Here is a 23,462-nt window from a genome sequence, read left to right on the forward strand (position 1 = left end):
TAACACCAGTATCTCAATAATTTTACAATAGGTGGATGTAATATGTGCGTTAAAGTCATTGAGGGCAATTAACACTTGAAATGCTGAAGTAGGACTCAGATTTCGTGTACTTCTACTGAGGAACTAATTTGATGAAATTTTAAGTGATGCACCATTCTCATAAACCGTAGATATGGTTCCAAAATTGATGCATCAGCTAAAAATCCAAATAGAAACACCTCACTGAAATCTAATGGCCACGAAAGCCATAGAAACCAATCAATAACTCACATATTAAACTGAATTAGCAGATAAACACGTATATATGGGGATACTATGCAACCTCCAAACGGATAAACTGAAATTGAAATTAACGTCAATGAGTAGGTAGGAACGTAATTATAAAAATAGAGTAGCAGAGTATGAAAACTAAATACCAAACTGCTAAAAAATTCCCGCACTACTTTTGCCTGTCTATCCTACCTGCAGTGCCCAGTCGATGTAGGACAATAGATTGTAGTATTTTCTTAGGCTTCTGCAGGTGTCGTTGAGTAATTTGGGTTTGAACCGCATCATATTGTTTGTTGCAAAAGAGGAGCAACTTTTGCTCCACATTAGAAAAGTCCCTCAAGGATGTTCCTTGCAATCGCCTCTGAAACATCTCGGCAGCAGGTGGGCTCAGAATTATGCATTCCACCACAATAAATTGTACATGTATATGACGCAGGACATTCGGATGTTTGTTTTCAACTTAACAAAAGCTAGTGCATTGATTTGTCCATATCTTTTTTGTTGTAATCTTCATCCACAAAGAGTCATCTAAATTCGCCAATTGAAACCTCTATTTCCATTTCTACGCCTCCTTCCCCTCCCGCGAACATTACGAAGCCGCTCACTTACGTCTCTAATTCATTATCCACACGAAAGCGGCACCAGCAATAGCAGCAAGTAGAAATAGAAGAAGCAGCTTCTCCCCGTTTCCACGTGGGCGCCAATTCGCACTTCTGTATATCTCTCGTTCCGTCTCCGTCCGACGCCCGGCGTCTTCGGCAAGCGTAACGAAGCCGAAGGGCAGTGCGCGATGAGCAAACGAAGTGGGCCGTGCACGGGAGGGTGCAAGCCTGCCTATCGCTGAGCACAGGTAGCCAACCAGGTGAGTCTGAACACTTACCTGGCAGGTAGATCGGCTGCTGGATCTGGGCAGTCATTCAGTGTCGTGGCCGACTCCGATCATAACCTTCAACTTACCGGCTTCTTCAAATCAACTGTTCATCTCTTCCACGGGTGCGCCACTGTTGAGGGACCAAACGGACTCCACAACTCTTTCACCGGAAGAAGGAGCTCGCATTTCAAAACTGATAAGTTGAAACGGAAGAACTTGGTGACAAAAGGCGTATAGTTTTGCCGATTATTATTGTGACAAATATCTAGATATTAATGTGACTTGAGTGGTGACTGTCCTTTTTATATCGAGTGAATTATCTTGTGACAAAATTGCCCATCAATGAACTACATACTCTAATATTGCTAATATTCTGTGCCTAAGAATCCTTGAAGCTTCTTCGGGATTACAAAGTATTTCGGACTGGTTCTCATTGAAAAGCGTCCTGTTGTAAATGATCTTTAACTGGATGTTCCAAATCAGTTCCGATGATGCTGATTTCTAACGGAAACACTTTGGGGAGTGGAAATGAATTCTCAAATGTATCAAACCTAGCAGGGTGCTGTCCGATACCCCCAGTGGCACCGGCTGCACGTTCTGCTCCTATAAATTGGAAAATGGACCCAGTTGGTTTACCAACACCCAATACAGCTCCCAGCGTTCTCTCAGGTGGACTGCCACTATCTCCTTCAGGTAAAATATCCAATAAGGAGTCATAACAGCAAATATTTGTTTTATATCTAATCAAGTCTATTTCCTCTTGTATGTGTAATAATAGAATAAACTTTGTCAGAAATCTAAATTTTTCGAATTAAGATACGCCCAAATTCCATCTATTGGACGATGGACACTTGTCCTTAAGCGAGTGATCAATATGTCCTTTACAGCTAATTATACCGCTTTTTTTGGGCTATTGAAACAGCAGAGTAAAAGCACCGTTTAGATCATCAAGATAATTTGATCTGATTTTTGTCACAAATTGTATGTGATGGCCCACTAAAAACTTATGTGGTGGATTGTGCACATATCCAAATACATTTTAAAGTTTAATACCATAACTGGTATAGTGGAAAAGAGAATCACAAAAACAATTTGCAGCAATGGGATTTTAATTAACGCCAACATTATTGATTAGTAAATCAAACGTGTTTGATTTGTCCAGAAATCTTCTTCCAGTTTATTTCGAATCACATCAATTCAAGATCCATGCATAATATAGGGATTGCTTTTAGTATAATCTTGTGTAGACTAGTACTTACTAAAGTTACTTAGTGTCTGAGGTTTTATCGTGGGTGTTTTTACTGACTTTCTGGTTGGCTTGTTTCCCACAAACATCGATACAATTAACATTTATTTGTTCTGATGCAACTCCTCCTGGGCAAGTGGAAGTTATTGGATAGATTACGTCGCGGTCTATTACTTCAGAGACTGCTTAAAGCAAGAATACCAGCGCAAAGCCGAATGGCCAACTATCACTGCTGCGTAGGATTCTGAGATATTCTGTAACACCTGCTCACATTGCCACTGGTTATCAAATCGTTTTAAGCAACACAATATCAGTTTCTATTTAATCCTTTTATGTAATTTTATTGAATGATTTAAACTTTTATAGTCGGTTTTAATGTGTTGATTACGTTTTATTGTTAGGATAATCGCCAAACAGCCAAAGCTATTTCATTTTTGTTACTTTCGTTATTATCTTACTACTACGTAATGATAAATGACCTTTCTTCTTATCAGATAAATGTCTTTCCTGGTTCATTGGATTACTTTTATCTTATAATTAGATTTTTTTGAGATTCTCTTTAACGTTCAAAATAGGCAAAGAGAAAACAACATGAAATCTGAAAAATCCTGTTACAAAATATGAAAGGAAAATTTCCCAGGAGATACATAAACAATAAAAAGGCAAAAGAAAATTAAGATTTGCATTTTTTCAGCAATTATTCTCAGAAGTTTAAAAAAGTAACAGTGAATTCCAGACAATTTATATTACACGTAATATCTACCCACTGGTATAAGTACTGAATTAGTATAATTCTATTGATCTGGAATGTTCTGATTGAAATGGGGACTCTCATTCAATCAGTACACGTTGTAGACATGAAGGTCTAGTCAGAGACATATAAGAGGCAGAAACGGGAGTTAAGAAAATTAAAGGTAGATCTAGATTAGATTGCTATTCGCAAATGGTTAAGGATGTGGGTTGTTCCGGTTCTACGAAATACGACTTTATGATGATGAATGCCTTGTTTAATAGCAGACATGTTCCAAGGGAAAATAAAAAGGAATACTTGCTCTGTTCATGAACGTAAGGGTTTCCAAAAAGAGGATAATGGAATTAGAACACCTTATATGCTGTAGTTATACCTTCACCCTTATGGGTTGCAGAAAAAAACAATTTATTGAATTCGCCAGCGCGACGCGACGGTAGAAATATTTGTATGTATATCTGCTATCCTGCCTATTGGACTTCTTTTATTTTCGACACTAGCTGTCACTGTCTGGATTGTTCTGGTTGTTTCTTGCTCCATCCCGTAAATGAGAGGGTGATGATGTTTAGTTTAAAATCTTCCGCAGAAGAAAAGTTTCATAATTTGATAACCGATCAAGAGAACGTTTCAGATAGTAAACCATATAATCAAACAAACCTTACGCCCTTTATAGTATCTACATCGGTATACATTATACATAGATCTAGGTAAGATTTAAAGGATCTATAGATTTGATTACCTCTATCGGGCTAATTTTGACTCTTGGTTGAAGAAAAAATAAAATTAACATGTATGAAGAACATAATTTGGCATTATATTTGAAAAGGCATTCTGTTGAAATTTTCTCCAATTAGGATTCAGTTCTCATAAAATGCTATTTGCAAGGGATTAGAGTGACCTAGCGGTTTTTCTTTTCTTGGATACACACTCTGACCTTTATAGGTTATTCACTTTTACCGGACGGTAAGTATCAATAAATATTCATCCATCTTGCTTTAGTAGACTCTTTGTTGGAGTTTTTGAGATAATATCAAACTTCCCGATAAAAGATGCTTATTATTTCGTTTATCGACCGTATCGACTTTCCGTCGGCAAGAGAGACGGCTTAACTTTGCAAACGGCAGTCGCCCATAAACCTGTTGTTATTGTTAAATTGTGTCGTTGTGTCGAACAACAACAATTATTACTGGTAAGAATGCATTTCGAGGCAATTACGGGCACATAATAAAACACATTATATGCAGTGCACGTTGCAATAGATCGGTGCAGGTAAGTGGTTTGTAGCTTCTTGCGCCGCTGGTCTAATTGGAATTGACTTGACTCCGTAATTTGCTGCTTACGATGAACGGACGGCATAAAGCCTTCTTGTCACAATGGTCTTTTATGAGCAGTAAAGTTGCACATTGATGCAATTATTCCCGTCAATGGCCTGATTGAAGCAAAATAATTGCGGACGGGACAAAAAGAGTGCCGCGGGAGCTTTTCCCATCCATGCATGAAATATCCTCGTTTTACAGCCTACACCTAAGTCAGAGTACAATAATGGATGCGCGGGTAAATTGAAATGTCTGCCACTTGTGTGTGATAGTCAGTTGACGGTACAGTTCCTGTATACCTTGTGGATATACAAGATGATGGGTATGTGAATAGGTCTGCAACAATATTTTAGTGTCCTGTTTTAGTGCTCGTAAAGTTGTGTGCTGTTTCTAGATAAAATAAAAATACTTACCTAATACTAGCTACTGTGTTATTATGTGATTTATGGACCCTATTGTATCCCAAAAGTATTCAGAGAGGTCAATAATAATTGCTAAAGAATGTTACAAAAAATATAGTCACGGTGGCGACTCATTTTCGATTTCTACAACCTATAAAACGTTTAAAAATACAAAAACAATTTATGGATACAGATATGACGCCGTCCACTTTTTCATGGTATAACTTCACAATATGGAAAAAGGACGTTGAAGAAGCCAACAGAATAGGCAATGGTTGAAGAGATTGATGGAAGGACTCTAAGTCACGTCTCCACCAAACTTTACATGAATTTTACTGAAGACAGGATTAATAGCATTAAACGCATTATACACAGTTGCAAAACATTAGCTTGCTCAAAGCTGATGATACATTGCAAGACGTATTAACAAACGAGTAAAACAAAAATATTGGTACAGAAGGGAGTGAAAAGTATGGAGAAAGAGCTAACATTAATTTGAGAGATCAAAAATTAGAAGTCGCTGATTTTCTGTATCTAGGAAGTTACTGATAATTTAGGATGAAAGGAGCGGTGTATAAATAAGTAGGTACATACAGAAAAGTGGTTTAGACCATTGCTTAGCATTCGAGAGGATGCCGGTTCGATTCCGGGTCCGTCTGCCTGCCTTAGACCAAGTTTTTCTATGCTTTCCTGGGATCACTCAGGCAAATACTGGGGCAGAAATATTCCACAGATAATCTTTCATTCTCTTCTGTCTTCATTTCGTCTGCTTCACCCGAATAGCCAACCACCCATTCCCACGATTCCTGAAAGGAGGCTGAAGAGTGCCTTCCACTCTACCTTCCGACATAGTTCGGAGGGACTGCCCGCCCACCAGCATTCGTAGCTGGTAGGAATGAAACACCCAAAAGTTTCTTTTTTCTTTTAATAAAAGTTAATGCTTGGAGTACGGCCCTGTCGGGCACGCGGCGGAAGGGAAAAGGTTAGGAATGTTTGAAATCTTGTATTCCAGGAGTATGATACCGAGGATAAAGAAGGTTAGGAATGGTGAGATATTAGAAAGAGTAGGAGAAGAGAGGGCACTGGAAATAAGTGAGATAGATTGGTGGGACGCCTTCTCGAACATGAAGGGCTACTTGTTGTTAGAAGCATAAACAGTATTAGTTAAGAAGTTAGGGGTAGACTTTATTAAAATACTGCTCACAAATAAGGACGTGAAATGTTCCTATTTTAGGAAAATGCGTGGAGGTGCTTGTTCAATCACTCTTAGGACTGACGATCCTATGATGATGATGATGGTGACGTGTTTTATATAGACTTCATAAATGATGAAACATTTAGAGAGACAAGAAATGTGCAGATTGGTTGAAGATAGGTAGAAGTAAGTGAAGGTGCGTGTCCAACCAATCATCGGGCTGAAGGCCTCTCGAACATGATGATTTGATAACTTTTAGAGTTATTTTTGATAATTTGTGAGTAAGAATACAGCTCATATGAGAAAGTCTTTGGATTGCAAGGTTTCCATCATAGAAGACCCAGTGTAGATATAGTTTGTCGAAATTGAAATAAGACAGAACTTTATCGTCGATCCAAACCGTAACACGACCGACCAGAAGTTTAAAAGTTTAACCATATGGGTCAGAATTGAATGCAGTTTAATTGTTCTCGACTGCTAATTGTTTATTGTGCGTGTAGGATATAGATTTAGAATATATTCTTAATATACGATGTTGATAAGTTAAATTGTTTTTATCTCGCTATAGAATTAGGATTTGGGGTAGATATCTACTCATTAAACCGCAATCACAATATAGTTGATATTATAATTGTCAATAAGAACTCAAGAATTATTTTACCATCAGGTAACGAACGTAGTAGAAAATTTTAGTGCTTCTTTGTCTTAATGTGTTAGTCGTCACTGATCTAAATAACAACCAAATGTTCATTACCGGACAGTAACTTCTTACTCTATTAAAGAGTGAATATGTTACGAGTTTGTACGACGCCTGTATATACGCTATCTTAAGCGATCGTGTAAGCTCCATGTCGCTGTATTAGAACAGAAAATTACCATAGGAAAAAGGCAACGTTTCAACTTGACGGTTGGTTCTCTTATAAATAAATACGTGACCGACAATGGACGCGAGAACGATGAACAACAAAACACGGACGATTTTCAACGGCGTCGTTTTCTGCGTTCAAGACGATACCCCCGCTGCATTCAACAGTTGCGTGTTATTACCGCGACATGGCTTTCAGGCACCGCGAACGGAATAATAATTGCGAATGATAAAACTAGATAAAATTGGAGCATTATTTTATTCGATCGTAAATAATGTCGCCCATCTGCAACACAGCAGATCAGTGCGCGGCTCGTGTTTAGAATGCCATATTTAGTAACGGTCGCAATGGCAGGTAGCGCGAGAAATCCTGTCGTGCGAACGATACTTATGACTTGAGACGGCAACTGTCGACTTTATTATCGCTCGACTTTCTCATCACAAGATTTATCGATCTAGAGACGAATAATTCCGATTCAACAAACGGTACTATCGTATATATCACTTGTGGACGACCCACCGTAGGCAAGCACAATGCCATATCAAGAAGGAAAAATCGAAGGGTGATTACGACAACCTCAAATACGTATAATCACGACTTTCGGAAGGCGAATTATTAGCAAAATAATGCCGCACCAACTGAACGCTTACCTACTCCGGTCCCAGAGATACGATTTATTTGAAATACATGCATTTAATGATGTTTGGTTTGAGTTATGTCAAAATGCTACGAGATAAATAAAAATTTGGAAAAACGTTCCTCATTCAATTCTAAAACTCCTGTAAAAATTACAAATCGATTCACTAAACCATTAAAAAGTTATTGAAATTTTAAAAAATTGTAATTTTACACGTCATTTTATGGAGATTCGTTAACCGAACAGATTAAATTTATTTTTATTAACAGAAAAAAGCTACCATCAGAAATTTCAAACTTTTATAATAACTAACTTGAACTCTGGAGAATCACTTTAGCGTAAGGTTATTCAAATTCACTAAATGGTTATCGAGGAAAAAATGAAAAATTAGCTGAAAATCTCGTTTTTACTTGATAATATAATAATAATATTTATAATTGTCTGAAATAAATGCAATTATAATGTTTTAACTATTATTTAAACATATTAAAAAGTTTTACGCTCATTATTAATAAAGATTGAAACTAAATATTTTTTTGTTTCGAAGTTGAAATCAAGGCATATTCACTGCCAAAAGTCAGTTAAAAATTTACCAAAGCATTCGTTATTTCTTATTTTAGTCAAATTCCAAATCTTCTCTCAAACCGTATACTTTTTTTTTAGTATAGATAGTATTTATTTACCTCATGATATGCTGCAAAACCTAATTAATCACGAATTTCTAATTTTATGTGCTCTTGTCTCCGATTGTACCTCCCAAACATCCTTAAATTATAAATACAAAATAAAAAATACCTATTTTTATCTTGCATTTAAATACTTTTTTTTGAGAAAAGCATTTTGTATATTATTTAAAATAATTTTCCATTTGTAAAAGTTAAAAGTTTTGCTAGTATCACCGATCAAACATTATATAAAATGATGAATGAAAGTTGCTCACAGTGACCATAGAAGTTATTAGAAGCTTAAAAAGGGTACAAAGAGGCGTTCCATGAATGCCTTCTAAATCTTCAACAAAGAGAGCCCAAAAAATTCTAAACTCCTTGGAAATGGATAACCTAAAATATTGGATCGATATTGTTTTCCAGGTTCAGTGTCATAGTCCATGGAATTTTGAAGTTCTAGATTGATATCAGCACCTGACCTGTCAAATCACCAATTAAAATACCTATAAAGGGAACTACGAAATTCTGTGAATTACGACAAACAGCCCGAGAAACAATATCGAATTGATTAAAACTATTTTGACATCAGTCTTTTTTCTAATTAAAACGAGTGACAAAGGTACCTAAATAAGGAAGCATATTGAAGAATTATTTGTTGCTAAAATTCAGAATCTATAACATAAAGATAGAGAAACTATATTTCAATCACTTCAAACAGAAAAATATGAATCTCAATCGTCTCAATCTTCGCAGCTGGTGATACAGTGCAAACACTACTAAGTATTATTTTAGAAGAACTCCAATATTTAAAAAATGAGCAAATGCCTGTAAGGTTTTCTTAAAAAATATTTTATACTTAAGTACATGTAGAAAATTAAAGGAAAGGTAAAAAGCATTAGTCCAGGATTATGTAGAATAAGTACAGTAGTTCCTGAGATTCAAATATTATGGTCAAAAGTTCAATTAGCCCAAAGATGTATCTTCTTTTTCTAAGCTCCATGACAAAACGTTTGACAGAGGACATTTTGACCAGGGTGCCCACGTAAAATAATTGATGCAGCATGAAGTACAGTAATAAGGGTAAAAACAGGTGCACTCAACTGTTTTGTTTCTTCGTATTTTCGTCGAGAAATAAATTGACGTACAACAAATTAACACGTTGATAAACACGTGTGCTTCTTCCGAAGGTTCAGATTTCATTAAACTTCGCAGATGGCACGCTAAATTAAAAATTTGCATAATGAAAAGAAAGCGACCGAATAATGACGCCATTAAAACGCCATTTATTATTATCGAAAAGCCCTCTTGTAATACGTAATACGTTTCATGAATATACTTACGCACATATTTACATCGTGTTGTGATCGTATCGAAGTTTAAATTACTTTTATTTGTTATTTTTGCTTATTTCATGCGTCCAATATTGGACCAGCGGTGAGAGGATTTTAACAGTACGCGTGTCGATTATTGTAATCGATCCAACGCGATGAATGCAAACTCAATGTCACACGTGAAATGATTACTACCTGATGAAATTTTAATTTCAAAATTTATTTACAATTAGAAACATTCATTAAAATATTGCGGTAAGCTGCTTTAGATGAATTAAGAGAGGAGCCTGATTGAAGAAAAATCAGGAAGTATAAAACAGGACGATGAAGGTCCTACTAAACAAGAATCGATCCAACTGATAAATAGCAACAGTTTTAGATATTGAGATACGATAAGATTTGTTTACGATCTGTTCGACACAAAAATTGATCCATTTCTTATAGTACCTTTGTGGCAAAAAGCTCAATTTGTACATTACAGTTTGACTAGAATTCATGTGGAAATAAATGGAGGGAATAGGAACCCCTCAAAGGAAATAACGAAATCAGAGATATTGAGTGAGATATATGCCTTAGTTTTATATAAATATTTTATGAGGGAAATCTAACACATGTATAATTTTACAAAGAACTGGGCAATCCCATCGCCATTTGCCTTATGATGGTTAGACTAGGCAAACATCAAATATAGGAACTCTTCTTTTATAAACTTTTGATTATCTGTTAGTGTCCCATATTTAAAAATTATCAGGGGGTTTAACCCAATTGATTTTCCCGAACTTTTTTTAAAACGGGTAGCTATCATTCTTCCACAGGAGGGTCACATGCGACATTCACAGTGATGCTTGAATGAGATTATATTCCCTTTGTGCGCCTTATAGGGAATCTTAAGAGGTCTATACGAGACAATTTGTTAATCAGAGGTAAACCTCGTTGGGATCCTAGCTTCCCTCTCGCAAGGTTCTAGTCAGGAGACTACTGATTCGGCAACTACTACTGCCATCTGTTTAAAATTAACACAGTTGTAAAAGGAGTTTACCAGGATCTATTCCAAATCATCAAAAATATTTTTACAAGGGTCAAAAAGAAGATATCGAAATTTTAGGGCAGAATTCTCAATGTACAGCGGTGGTGTCTCAGGTGAAGGTGAAATAGCTTAAGTATTTAATTTTAAATTGTCTAAGAGGTAGAGAAATTTGCATAAATGTTGCAGGAACAATTGCATAACCGCTCTGACATTAATTTATAGTGCAGGAGGAAATAATTAAAACTGTTGGTTTTCATGGATACCTGTAGAATAAACAAAATAGCTCAAACTCCAACGCCAAAACACGACACTGTAGTTGTCCGAAGCACTTTTCGGTAACAAGGTTACCTTCTTCAGGGACTGAAGTGAACTGCAGTTCCTGAAGAAGGTAACCTTGTTTGTCAAAGTTTTTTCAATATTCATATTATGGATACCTGTGGTATGAAGCATGTAGATATACGAATATGTTTATAAGTATTATTGTTAATGTGCACGACGGCATATTTTATATCTGAATTTTTAGGAGTCAACTAATTAGTATAATCTTATCAAAAGGAACGAACCAAAACCCATTCATTAAAATGAATATACCTTCACTTATAAAACGTGCACGTATAATAATCGTTTAAAAGACCGCTGCTGATTATTCCCTTTGTTAACGAAGTGTGACATTGCACCTGGAGGCTTTTTGTGGGCTCGGTATAAGTACAGGGGGGGCCACCCAGGAACAACCGTGTTTCCATTTGTTTTGCTAATAAACCGTTTAAGGATACATAAATTTTGTGTTAACAAGTTGCGGTTTACAAGTTTGCTGACTGGACAATCGGGTGAATCCATCTACTTAAATCTAGAGACTTTTAAATGCATAATATATTATGCACCATTGCGAGTACATTTATAAATTAAACATAGATAGATACATTAAGGAATTAAGAGGACATTAAAACTGTTTTAGATTTCTAACGAATTAATCAGACTTTATAAATTGATAAGGAATGACGATAGCGATTACCGATTGTCCTATTGGAACAGAGAGAAGGAAGTTAATACAAAATTTGAAACTCGATAATCGATAGATCATAACAAAATGTAAAATTTTAGTTACAGGATGATTAGGGTTTTATGGACTTTTGGGTAGCAAAGCGTCATTTAGTTCAGTTTTACGAGATTCGATTTCATTTTATAATGATTTTGATGCAATTTCACGTCGGAAGAACGGTTTTGGGTAAAGTACTACTAGACATGAGTTCAAAGAATTTATAGTGGCGTGCTACGTTAATAATTCAAAAGGAGACGGCTTTTTCGCTGATCTAAGTTGAACAACTTAATTTGACATCGTCACTTAATTCATTTCATCGTAAAAGACAAGAGAGCGGCAGCAAAGTCGACCGGTCCGTGGTGCACGTCTCTGTCGGCAGCTTTCTCCTTTAGCGCGCGACTGGATCCACCTCTGGTGTGTGTGTTCAATACCCCAAGCGAGCGAGTATCGATCGTATGAACGAATATATTCAACGCATAAGGGCATGCAATTTGTCATCGGTTTTTGTAATTGTCGCGACATTTTAATTGTGACTCTTTTTACAAACGACGGGACGGCTAATTGATATCAATTATCAAGATTTACTGGGCCGCTCGTTCGTCGATGCGGCCCGGATTTATAAATACGCGCGCCATTATAAATTCTAAATAGGTTAACCGAGTAAGAACAAGTTGACAGCTCTATAATACCGGCAGCCCAGCGACGTGGCTTTCAAAATAATGAAACGGCAAGAAGAAAAGGGCCTTCGGCTGTTTCGTCTTCGCCAAGTTCATCGCTTCTTACTCTTATACTTACAGATATCGCTAGAGATGTGTAAAATGTTTTTTTTTAAGTATTTAAATACAAAATGCAAATATTTTTTTGATTTGTTATTTCAAATGTAAAATACAAAGTAGATTTCCCTTTTGTATTTAAAATGCAAAATACGTATATTCAAAATACTTTTTTCCTTATTAGCCTTTGTCACTGTTTTAATTGGAAAAGAGGCACTGATGACAAAATAGTTTCCTTAGCGTGAAAAATCAGAGCCGCAATAGGGTTGCAAAAAATTTTATTGATGTAAAATCAATATCAACCATTTAAATCAAAATATTTACAACCCCATTTTGTTTCTGATCTTTTACACATTGTAATAAGAGAAAGAAATTGAATCCATAGTTTCTTTAGCTTTGGGTTCATCTAATAAGTGAAGTTTTTTGAATCGTTTTCTAAGAATTTTGGATTATATAGATACATTTATTAGCACACCACAACATCATAGTTTTCAGTTTTACACAGCTGGCGTATATCAATTCGATATTGTTTTGCGGGTTGTTTTGTCGTAATTCATAGAATTTCGTAGTTCCTTGCTAAAGGTACGATAAATGGTGATTTGGCAGGTGCTGATATCAATTTGGAACTTCAAAATTCCATGGACCATGACATTGAACCCGGAGAACAATATCGATCCAATATTTTACATTATCCATTTCCAAAGAGTTTAGAACTTTTTGGGCTCTGTTCAGTTAAACAATTAGAAGGCATTCATGGAATGTCTCTTTGTTCCATTTTGAAGCTTAAAGAATGGGTTTAAATTTCTACAACCGGGTATGTAGTTGGTTGCATATACCTACATGTATCATAAAAATGTCAAAGTATTATATACAACCACTAGTGTCCAAATTTGGACGGGTTAAGCTAGTAAAATTATATAATAGCCAAATTAACTTTGTAATTAATCTTTAATTTTCAATCTGCAAACAAATAACTTTAACAGAGTGGCTTTGATGACGACTAAAGATTGTAAGTAAATTGAATTTTCATAAGATGTGATTACGTTTCAACAAGTGTAGTTATAGCTGGATGGGTAAAAAGTTACGGAATTCGGTTTGGGCCCTCTGGCTTCCAGTTGATCATAGCCTTCTTTGAAAGTGCGTATCGATTACGAGCCACATTAGCAGTGTACTTTTACATATTCGAAGACCACCTTTAGCGGCTTTTATGATTAATGTAAATATACGTTTACGCGCTGATGCGATCATGTCCAGTATTACAGAGCATTAAAACAAGAATCTCATCAACGCCTCCGTTGTTGCGAACGAGGTGGATAATCAGCTGTCTTATTAATTTAAAAAATTTCCAAAAGTACTTTTTCGTTTTGGTATAGGTATTAATTATGGTCAAATGGACTCAAAAACTGTAATTTGCGACTGTTCATTGCTATAGGGCGAATAAATTCGATGAAAAGTGTTACAAAAAGCGTTATTAACAAAAAATTAGTTCATCAGAAAAGAAATCTTCAATTTACTACTGAGCTTGTTTTGATGTGATCAAAAAACGTAAAGGATATTTCATGACTTACGACCAAGGTGGATTTTGCTCATCGTGTCATGTACGACTTATTCATATTAATGTATAGTCAAATCCGGTGAGGATCCAAATAAGTCATTATTAACTATATCAATCAAATCATGAAACACAGGAACTACAAAAATTTTGTTTTATTACGAAAAATATACCTGAATAGTTATTAGTTTAGGAATTTTTACAAAAAACATTCGAAATGTGGTGATACAAGCGAATGATAAGGTGTCGTGGATAGAGAAGGTTAGAAATGAGAAGGTATTAGAAAGAATAGGCGAACAGAATTCAATACGGATGTCAATAAGGAATAGGTGAGTCTGAGGCAATACTTTTATGCATAGGTACCGAGTAAAGTTGTAAGGAATGATCCAAAGTGTGCTCAAGGAAGCAATAATAGATACTAACTACTATGACAATGTTCTGTTAGATGAACTGGTGTATTATCTATTCCCATAAATGAAGAACATGTGAATTAATTAGAGAAAAAACTTTCTATTTTAGAAAGGGGAGTTTGAGTGCGACGAGGACTTCGACCCTCCCTGCCATTATACTTTTACCGTACCGTTTTTTTTTTGTCGTGGGTCATCGAGTGGGTGGAATCAACCTATTCGATTTCGACCTTATTTGCCTAACAATACAAAGAAACAGGCAATTAATTACAAGAGCGTGACACCAGATCACACCGATTACAATGCCTCTCATTTCGTTCGACGAAGAAAAGTAGGCTAGATTCGGTTGCAATTTCCTTGGTCATTAGCGTGAGGTAAATATTCAGAATAGACGTTCGTAGTTATTAAAGGCGGTAACGCACAAAGGACGGCCCACAATCAATTTAGAACCCCTATAATATATGTTTGTTGCGTAACGAACTGGATTTCTATTTAGTCGAGTCGAGGCAGGAATTCGAAGAGGGAGGGAAACAATGGTATCTATTTTCGGATTGTATTGAGTTTCCCCCATTGTGTTCGTTGAGCTTAAGCTAATTACTTTTAAGGAAATCAATGAGCAAGGTAATCACGAAGACATGGAAATGGTATTTTGTTCTTGAAAATTGCGTGCCGCTTGAGCGCGCTTTCTTTGTTCTGAATTCGATAGAAACTTTAATTTGGTCATACACAATAAGAAATTACTTAGTCGTCATCAAAAGACCTTCGAAATTTCGCTGCGTTTCTCGAAGTAGACAAAGTAAAAGCAAAACATCAATTAATGAACATACCTTAGCGGTCAGAATTGTGGTACAACAAAAGAAAGAGATGGAACAAAGTTTCGGACAATTTCCATCTCTCTCGCGATAGTGCGTAAGCGCGTCATGAAAGAGATAGCACTAGTCCGAAACCATACGCCATCTCCCTCACTTTTCGAGCCAAGAAATTATTACAACGACATACGGCAAAGGCATGTCCATTACTATGTCTATGTCTATGGATTGTACATATCTCAAATATTGACTCGTGTCAACCGTGTACCTAAACGATGAGACCAATGCTTTTACTAAGAAATAGAAATCAATGAACACGCTTCAGAGTTCTGTCGTGGCGCAATCCAAGGTCATAGTCCATGAGATTCTAAACCACCTCTAACTTCGGGGTATCACTATACTGGGTAGGTGGTTGTTTTTGAGAATATTATTGCCTTAAGTGCGTGTTATGTCTGATTTGAATGCATACCAATCTTCAATTATTACATGTTTGTGGTTAAGTATTACCAACAATGTTGCCATCAGCGCTACTACTAACGGTGTTAATGATTTTATGACGGTATAAAAGCTACCATACTTACGACCAGCACCATTGAGGCATTGAAAATAACATAACTACGTGGTTGTTAAGACAGATAAATTACCTGAAGCTGTTAAAAGTAGTTGAGAAACTTCAGATTTTATGATTGTTTTGCAATAATCTACTGCCCATTAGCATTTAACTGAAGTGAAACTTTGCGAAGCATATTTAAATATTAACAGGCAACTAATTGGTTTCCAAACAAAACGATAGCAATTTGGCTTTAAACTTTCGGTAAAAACTTACTGTGCTGATAATTTATCCAAGTCCCACTTTAAATAAGAATATAATTCTAGGTAATAAAATGCTAGGCGCTTTTACAATCTACAACAAGGAAATTGGAAATGTCATTAAAAGTTTCCATCATCAAAGTACATGTAATTTTGTAGATATTGCTGAATATTACGCAGGCCAAGTAGGCAACAAATCGGCATGTTTTTAAAACGAATAGTAACACGCGCATGCGCCCTGGAGGCGAACAGATACTGATACTCATATCTGGTCTAATTCGATGAAATTACTTGTTGGATCAATAGACTACCCTCTAAAACACTCTGATAATGAATTGTATTTGTAGTTAGCATCATCACCTATTTAAATATCTTTCCTGATTTAAAATTACAGTGGCATCATCTCCTTCGCTGTCGTCGTCGGTTGTTTGTTCGTCACCGTCGGTTTCGTCCGCAACCGCTAGCCATTTGCCGCCGACAGCTCTTCGAGATTTGTATGGATCAGCCGGAGCGCCACCAGGACATCCCATCGCTTCGCTCTTGTCACAACAGAGGCTCCTGGAAATGTCCAGGTTCGGATTCAGGCATTTTGATTTGGCCCAGCATATGCTCAGTCAGCAAGGAGCAGTCACAAAACTACTAGGTGAGTTCTCAGCAATTCTATACAATACGTGTATCTACTCATTTACATAAATAAGAATGCGGAACAATCTAACGATTTAAAAGTTGAAATGTAGGTTTTATTAAACTATTTTTAGCAAACAGAAAGCTGATTGATTGAGATTTTGTTAATTATTAATGGGGGAAATGCTAAACAGCAGTTTTCAGTGATTATTAAATGTATTCCATACGAAAATTCAGATCAGTACTTTTCTGAAATGTTTTTAAAGCGTGGGTTTGTGTTTCTAAATATGCCCAATTATATTTTGACCCTAATGACATATTGGTGAAGATTTTGGAAATATGAGAAATCTAATCTGTGAAAAATGTACTTAATATTGTCATTAATCGTTTCAAATGAAAAATCTGGTTTAAACAGAAAATTAGTAAACTGGAATTAATCAGGTAATAGCAAATGTTCATGAATGTGTCGCATGATGCAAGTAGTGAATAATATAAAGCTTTAAGCGCTACACCTACGAGTAGTTAGGTACATAAAAAGTTGCAGAAAGTTATCGTCTTAATTCTCATGCAGCCATCAATTTATTGTTTTTGCTGTAGTCATCGTCATACATCGTGTGTTGGTAAGAAACCGTCATGGTCTGGTCGCAAACAAACGGCGGAAGACGAGCAAAGCGTCAGAGTAAAGATTGACTTAAGACTTTGCGCTCTGTTATTATTTGCAATATTATTTTACATTTCGATAAGTTGTCTGATTGCCCCTCTCTTTGTGTAGGTACTACCGTGGTCGGTTCGGGCAATCTCCGTTCAGTATCTGCATCCACAGATTTTGCCAGATACATATATTTTTTTATCGGACTGGTCGCAATAAGAAAATTGCAGCAATTATTATTATTTTTCAGTGCAATAGTCAGGCATCTCAGTAATCTCTCCGAAGGTGAGATGACCACTAGTTTATAATTTTTTGAAGATGCAGTTCAAATTTTTAAAATAATTTACAAAGAATCGCTCCCAAAGAAAAATTGGAGAAGTTTACGAGAAAATGGTTTAAACAATACAAAACAGCAATTTACGTCTTATACAATAAAGAAAAAATTACATTAATTGAATTACAATCGAAGATTTGTATTGTACGTATTTGTCAAACTTCAGTAATCACATTTTACCTTAATATATTACTGATTATTTATATTCATATTTGTGACAATCTGGATTATTTTAATGAAGAATAATTTATAAAATTACAATTTCATAAAAGGTATTACTTTTATTAACGGCTGGAATACCTGCTGCTGCATTTACTTTTGAAGATTGCGAGGTTTCTCGCTTGACTCATCGTTGATATCTCCAAGGTTTTTCGACAATATTGGCATTGGTGATTATCCGATTTTAATAACTTTTTTTTTGTTGGAAAGCTTATATCTTAAGGGTAGTCTCATATAAATTTGAACTGAATATCCCACTTCCAAAGGTGGAAAACAGTGGGAGAAATAACGCAACCTCGTTTTTTCGGTCAGATCTTAACTTTTTAGTTCAAGTTTGTGTAGTATACAATATATAGGTAATATTTAAGGGGACAGTTTCTAAATCAAAGTCGAACACAGTGCTGGGTGTCTTTTTAATACTGACAAAATTTAAAAAACTTAAAATAGTGTTAAAAAAATGTTTGCAGGTATGGGATTGGCAGATTAAAAACTTACTGAAAAATCATACACTTAATTCCAGTTTGGTACTGAAGAATGTTGAATATTTAATGCTATCAGATGTACATAAGGCGGCCCTAATGATGTGCAAACGCAGTGAAACTATTCATAAAATTTTTGATTAATGGTATCCGCCCTTCAGGTATAATTACGGCTAGGTATAATTAGAAATATTACCTCTCTTATTTCGTTATATGGAGTGTGTTTATACCGCGGAATGCGAATCGTTTTGCCAGTACGTGTGTGTGCAACAAGATTATGAAAAGCAATGTGCAGACTTCCCTAATTGGCTACTGACAAATCGTCGGTACCAGCGAGACCGTGAGGTCCCATTTGTAACTTTACACATTAGGATTACTTACCCGAGCAAAAAGATAATTTTTTTACACGTCTGCGATTAATTACAACGAAAAGTGTTGCATACCGACAGAAAAAATTCGCGGATTGTTAATGCATCCACAGGTAGGTTTTTGAAAGGCATGTATACATGTATTTTTATGCCTCAACAACTTTTGTATTCACTTTGCTGTCTCGAAAATTAATTATAAAAGTGGCAGTCAGTGCGTCTTTTAAGGGTCGAACCTATTACCTATTAAAATAGTTAACTTTACAGTTGTAACTACAATTTCTTTGTAATATTAATATAGTCAAGTTAGCATTAAGTTGGATCACGATTTCAAACTTTTTGATCCTTTTCAGAAGTCACAGACAATTGTGGCAGTTTACCGACGGTATATTTGGTCACCCATTAAGAACTAGTCAAAATGTAAATTCGGTTACTCTGTACTTTAACCCCCTTTAGCACTAGAGTAGGGGTTAGAACATAAAGTAGTATTTACACTAACCTAATTTATCTACCGTGTCCGGTGAAAACTAAAACAATGAAAAGTAAAAAATTAATAATTCCAATGAATGAAGAATAAAAGCACATCAAGTATTAATCCAAAATCTACAAATCGACGTTTCAACCTAAATTGTGGACTTTATCAATGTAGCTTGTAGCTTTTTTAGTTACAGATGCTATCGATTATTAAACATAAAGGTAAGATCCCCGTCTTTGTTACACTGAGCGGCATGACCTATGTAGAGGTTTAGACGTTGCTTAGCATTCGGGAGGACGCCGGTTCGATTCCGAGTCCCTCTGCCTCGATCCAAGTTTTTTTGTGGTTTCCTTGGATCACTTAAACAAATTCTGGGGCAGTAATATTCCACAGATAATCTTTCATTCTCTTCTGTCTTTCATTTCGTCCGTCTCATCTTTCTCGCCCGAACCACCACCCACCCATTCCCAAGATTCCTGAAAGGCGGCTGAATAGGGGCTTTCGCCCTACCTTCCAGCTTAGTTGGGAGGGTCTGCCCGGCCACCAGCTTTAGTGGCTGGTGGGAATGAAACTTTTTAGATAGTTGTTATAATATACATGTTATACTTCCGATAAGTTCTTTTTTCTTGCGTCTACCTGAGCATAAACTGACCAAATTAACTATTTATTCTTGTGGGCTACAGAATCGTTCTGGTTGAATTTACGAATTACTCCCAGATGCGGAAGTTGATATCGTCCAACCGAAACTGCTGCTGGTTGTATCGGTCAAATTAATGAATGAAACCACAAATGGCAAATTTCAATAAATGGTGGTCACTGCTCATCTGTCTGTAGTTCGATATTTAGTAATTAACTTAAATGAAATTATAGTGACTAAAGTATATGAAATGTATTCTTCAAAATGATTTGTTCAGTATGGGACATATGAAGAATGAACAAGTTCCAGTGACCTATTCATTATAATTCATATGATATAAATATTGAATTGAAATTTAGGTATAGGTACTATTATCGTATCAAAAATTATTAATCGTAAGTATGGAACTGTATATAACAGTATATTATGTTTTGATATTTCACCGTAACAGTAGCTTGGTGCTAACATCGATATACATATTATAACACTTGGCAATTTTATGTAATACCGTCGGCAAAACTGTCTCGATTACCATATAAGTCATTCGAATATTATTCAAACGCAATAAACTCGGCCGATATAATAAAACATTAATACAGACAGGTAGGTATATGTGACGTTGCCGCGCATTGATAAGCGAAGTAAGAGTCGAGTCTCGTATCTGTTTCCCATTGTAAGCATCGCGTAGATTAATTTGAAAGTAAATCTGCTACTGAATACGTGGTCGTGTGTGTGCTTGCAGGCAGTTGGTGCATGCAATTAGCTCGGAATTAAAACGTAATCTAATTAATATTCATAGCAGAACAAATTGCTACCTTCAGGTACATTCGTACACAGGAAATAAAACGGTAGCATACCGAGCTTGACGTGTACCCGGGCGAAAAATAGTCAACTGCCCATTATGTGAACGTTTACTTGCGGACGATTCGCAAAACCGCTCCGGGCGCCTGCTCTTTTGCCACTTCCATCGCTGCAATCTACAGGGTGTCCCAAACTATAACTATATCAACAACCGAGAGACTAGAGATTGTCTCTCCTTAAAAAGGCGAATAAAAATTATGTAGTAGTGTGCCTCTTAAGTAATTCTAGTGGAGTAGAAGTAGAAATATGGTTTTATTTAGTAAATGCAGCATTTATACGGACTGGCAAAGTATAAAATGTTTTTTTGTCAATTATAGGCTACTCAAAAAACGCTGATTTCACATTACCAAACATTGATTCGTCTGTTAACCATGTGCTTTGCTATACAACTAGGACTTAGACCCATGGGAATAGATACAGGGCGTTCAAGTATTACGTAATGAAAATTTGGGGGGGGGGGGACTCGTAACGTTACGATGCGTTACAGGGGCGGGAGGGGGTCTGTCTTATAACAGATAGGAAAAGATGTTTCAACAAAACTGTTTATTCCTCGACAATTGTTTCGACCTCTAAAAGGTCATTTTCTACTACATACTCTTGAAAATGACCTTTTACAGGTCGAAACAATTGTCGAGGAATAAACAGTTTTGTTGAAACATTTTTTCCTTTCTTTTCCTTTATTGAAAATGTTTCATCGAGAAAGTTTAAATATTATTAAAAAATTAAGAAATTAAAACTACCAAGTTGGCAACCCTTTTCGTTTACGTTTTACGGGGAATCCCTCGATTGTGTTGTACGTTATTTAATGTTGTTTTCGTTGTCAGTATTCGTTAGTGTTTATGCAGAAGAACATTGCTGTAGCCGGTGTTATTAAAGTGAGTTCATAGTGTTCATACTGTAATGTCTTCAAAAGAGGTTGCCAGCGCAACTGTGTCAAAAAAATGCTAACGAAATTTGGAAAACGGCTAAAGAAAAACTAAAAAAATAAAGAAAAGTTTATAAAACATATAAATGATGTTATACGATTTGCGCAACATAACTTTTGTGACTTTTGGATAAAAATGGTCACTTGAGTGTTACGTAACGTTTAGAGAGGGGGAGGGGGTACAAAAAAACGTTACGGCGCGTTACAAGGAGGGGGGAGGGTCAAAAATTTTCAAAAATTGCGTTACGTAATACTTGAACGCTTCCATAGATAGGGGCAAGGATGAGATCTCTGTCCCTCTGGCAGGCTTATTACCACCCCTTGAAAAGGTTATGAACAGTTACTATATCAGTATAATGTTTAAAAACACGTTAAACCTAAATAAACTTATAGCTATTGAAAATCTATAGGAAAAATATCTTGCTAAGCCAATGTCAAGGTCCTGAGATTGTAAATTACTTCTACGAGTTACCTATGCCACGAAATGATTGTGATTCACATGATATAGTAGGAAGTAAAATAATTTTCGTTGTAACCGCATTCTATTATATTTATTTATGATAAACAACAGTACGAAACAGTGACGCGCTTTACAGAATTTGTCCTTTGGTTTTTTGACGGACTCTTCAATAAAGAGATTATTTCTTGTTACGAAAAATGTGTTTCGTTATATAAAATGGGACACCGTGTATATTAATTGCTTGCTGGCTTTTATTTTGCTCAAATGCCCGCATGACATGGTCCATAACGGGCTTAAATCACGAATGCGCAACACATATTTTAGTCGACGGCGACCTAATCCCGCCAGTAATTATCTCATGCAAGCCTGAAGCATAGGCCACCGAGGATAAAAATCTTGTCAGCTATGCATTTACGAATGAATAATTCACATATCTGCATATCTCTCGCACTGCTGCCCGTTTCTATACACGTATTCAAACACGCAATTATTCCAAACAAAACCAAATCGCTCGGCTAATTTACGATCTTCGGTCGGACGGAGTGTCGCAGGGGTCAGTGCTTCGATCTCTACTATTTCACCGCTTATAATTATTGCAATAATCAAGAATTCAGTTCACTTTTTATGATAAGACAATCACACAGACATGAATCTTCGATAACAATACTGACAGATCCTATAAACTACAGCTACACAATATGCATCCCTGGGGATCTATACGACAAAAGTCTAAAACTGAAATAAATCTTAACTGGAGTACTTTTTTCACAAAGTCTACAAAATATGTAATAGAAGAGGGTGACAATTTGCCCTATGTTAGTTCCAAACATGTTTCAATATTTTATGTTCTAGTTTCACTGTAAATTGATTTAGAAACCCTTTGTGAGGGTTACTTTTCTCTCGATGAAATGATCAACTAATTTTAAGGAACAGTAAGGTGTATGAGCGAGGCCTGTAGAGTGTAGACGTTTCTGCACTGCTTTGGTTCATGAGTGGGGAATGCAAGAGCGCCATAGTGACATAGTCTTCTGCAACATCTTAAAAGTATCCCATGATATAACATTTATTTATTGTCGCTAACTATTGAGCTCAGTAATCACAATGAATAGACTTTAACGGCTTTGAGATAAAATACCTTAGAAACCCCTTAATTTTGTGGATCATGCCTGAGGACTTTTTTGTTCGCTGGACCAAGTAGGGGAGACCGCGGATGGTTGACTATAGGGGTAGGTAGACTAACTACCGAAAACTCGTCGACAGTGTATGAACTATGTCATCTGATCATAACCAAGCATTACATTTCGCGTCCCGCTCAGTTGTCTGAAGCGTCACATCGCGGTCGTGCGTTGTTTTCGAACACTGACATGTTTTTCATATTTCAATTACATAAGTAATATTTTGATATATTGTATTTTTTGATCTGATGCCTACTCGTTTTATGTAAATCATTTTTCTATTAGTCCTAGCATTT

At 36.1% G+C, this 23,462-nt stretch overlaps 1 protein-coding gene across 2 annotated transcripts in view; it reads left to right on the forward strand.

The window, feature by feature from the left end:
• Positions 1–1,139: 1,139 nt before the first annotated feature.
• The window catches only part of LOC108733411 (paired box protein Pax-6-like), a 68,689-nt gene continuing 46,366 nt past the window's right edge, over positions 1,140–23,462 (forward strand). For both annotated transcript variants that reach the window (XM_025981191.1, XM_025981192.1), the window contains exons 1-2: positions 1,140–1,834; positions 16,358–16,606. In XM_025981191.1, coding sequence (XP_025836976.1) covers positions 1,630–1,834; positions 16,358–16,606 — 454 coding nt within the window. In that variant the 5' untranslated portion in view covers positions 1,140–1,629. The remainder of the gene's footprint in view (positions 1,835–16,357; positions 16,607–23,462) is intronic.

This window comes from Agrilus planipennis, unplaced genomic scaffold (assembly GCF_000699045.2).
Source record: "Agrilus planipennis isolate EAB-ADULT unplaced genomic scaffold, Apla_2.0 scaffold1, whole genome shotgun sequence".
Classification (NCBI taxonomy): Eukaryota; Metazoa; Arthropoda; class Insecta; order Coleoptera; family Buprestidae; genus Agrilus; species Agrilus planipennis.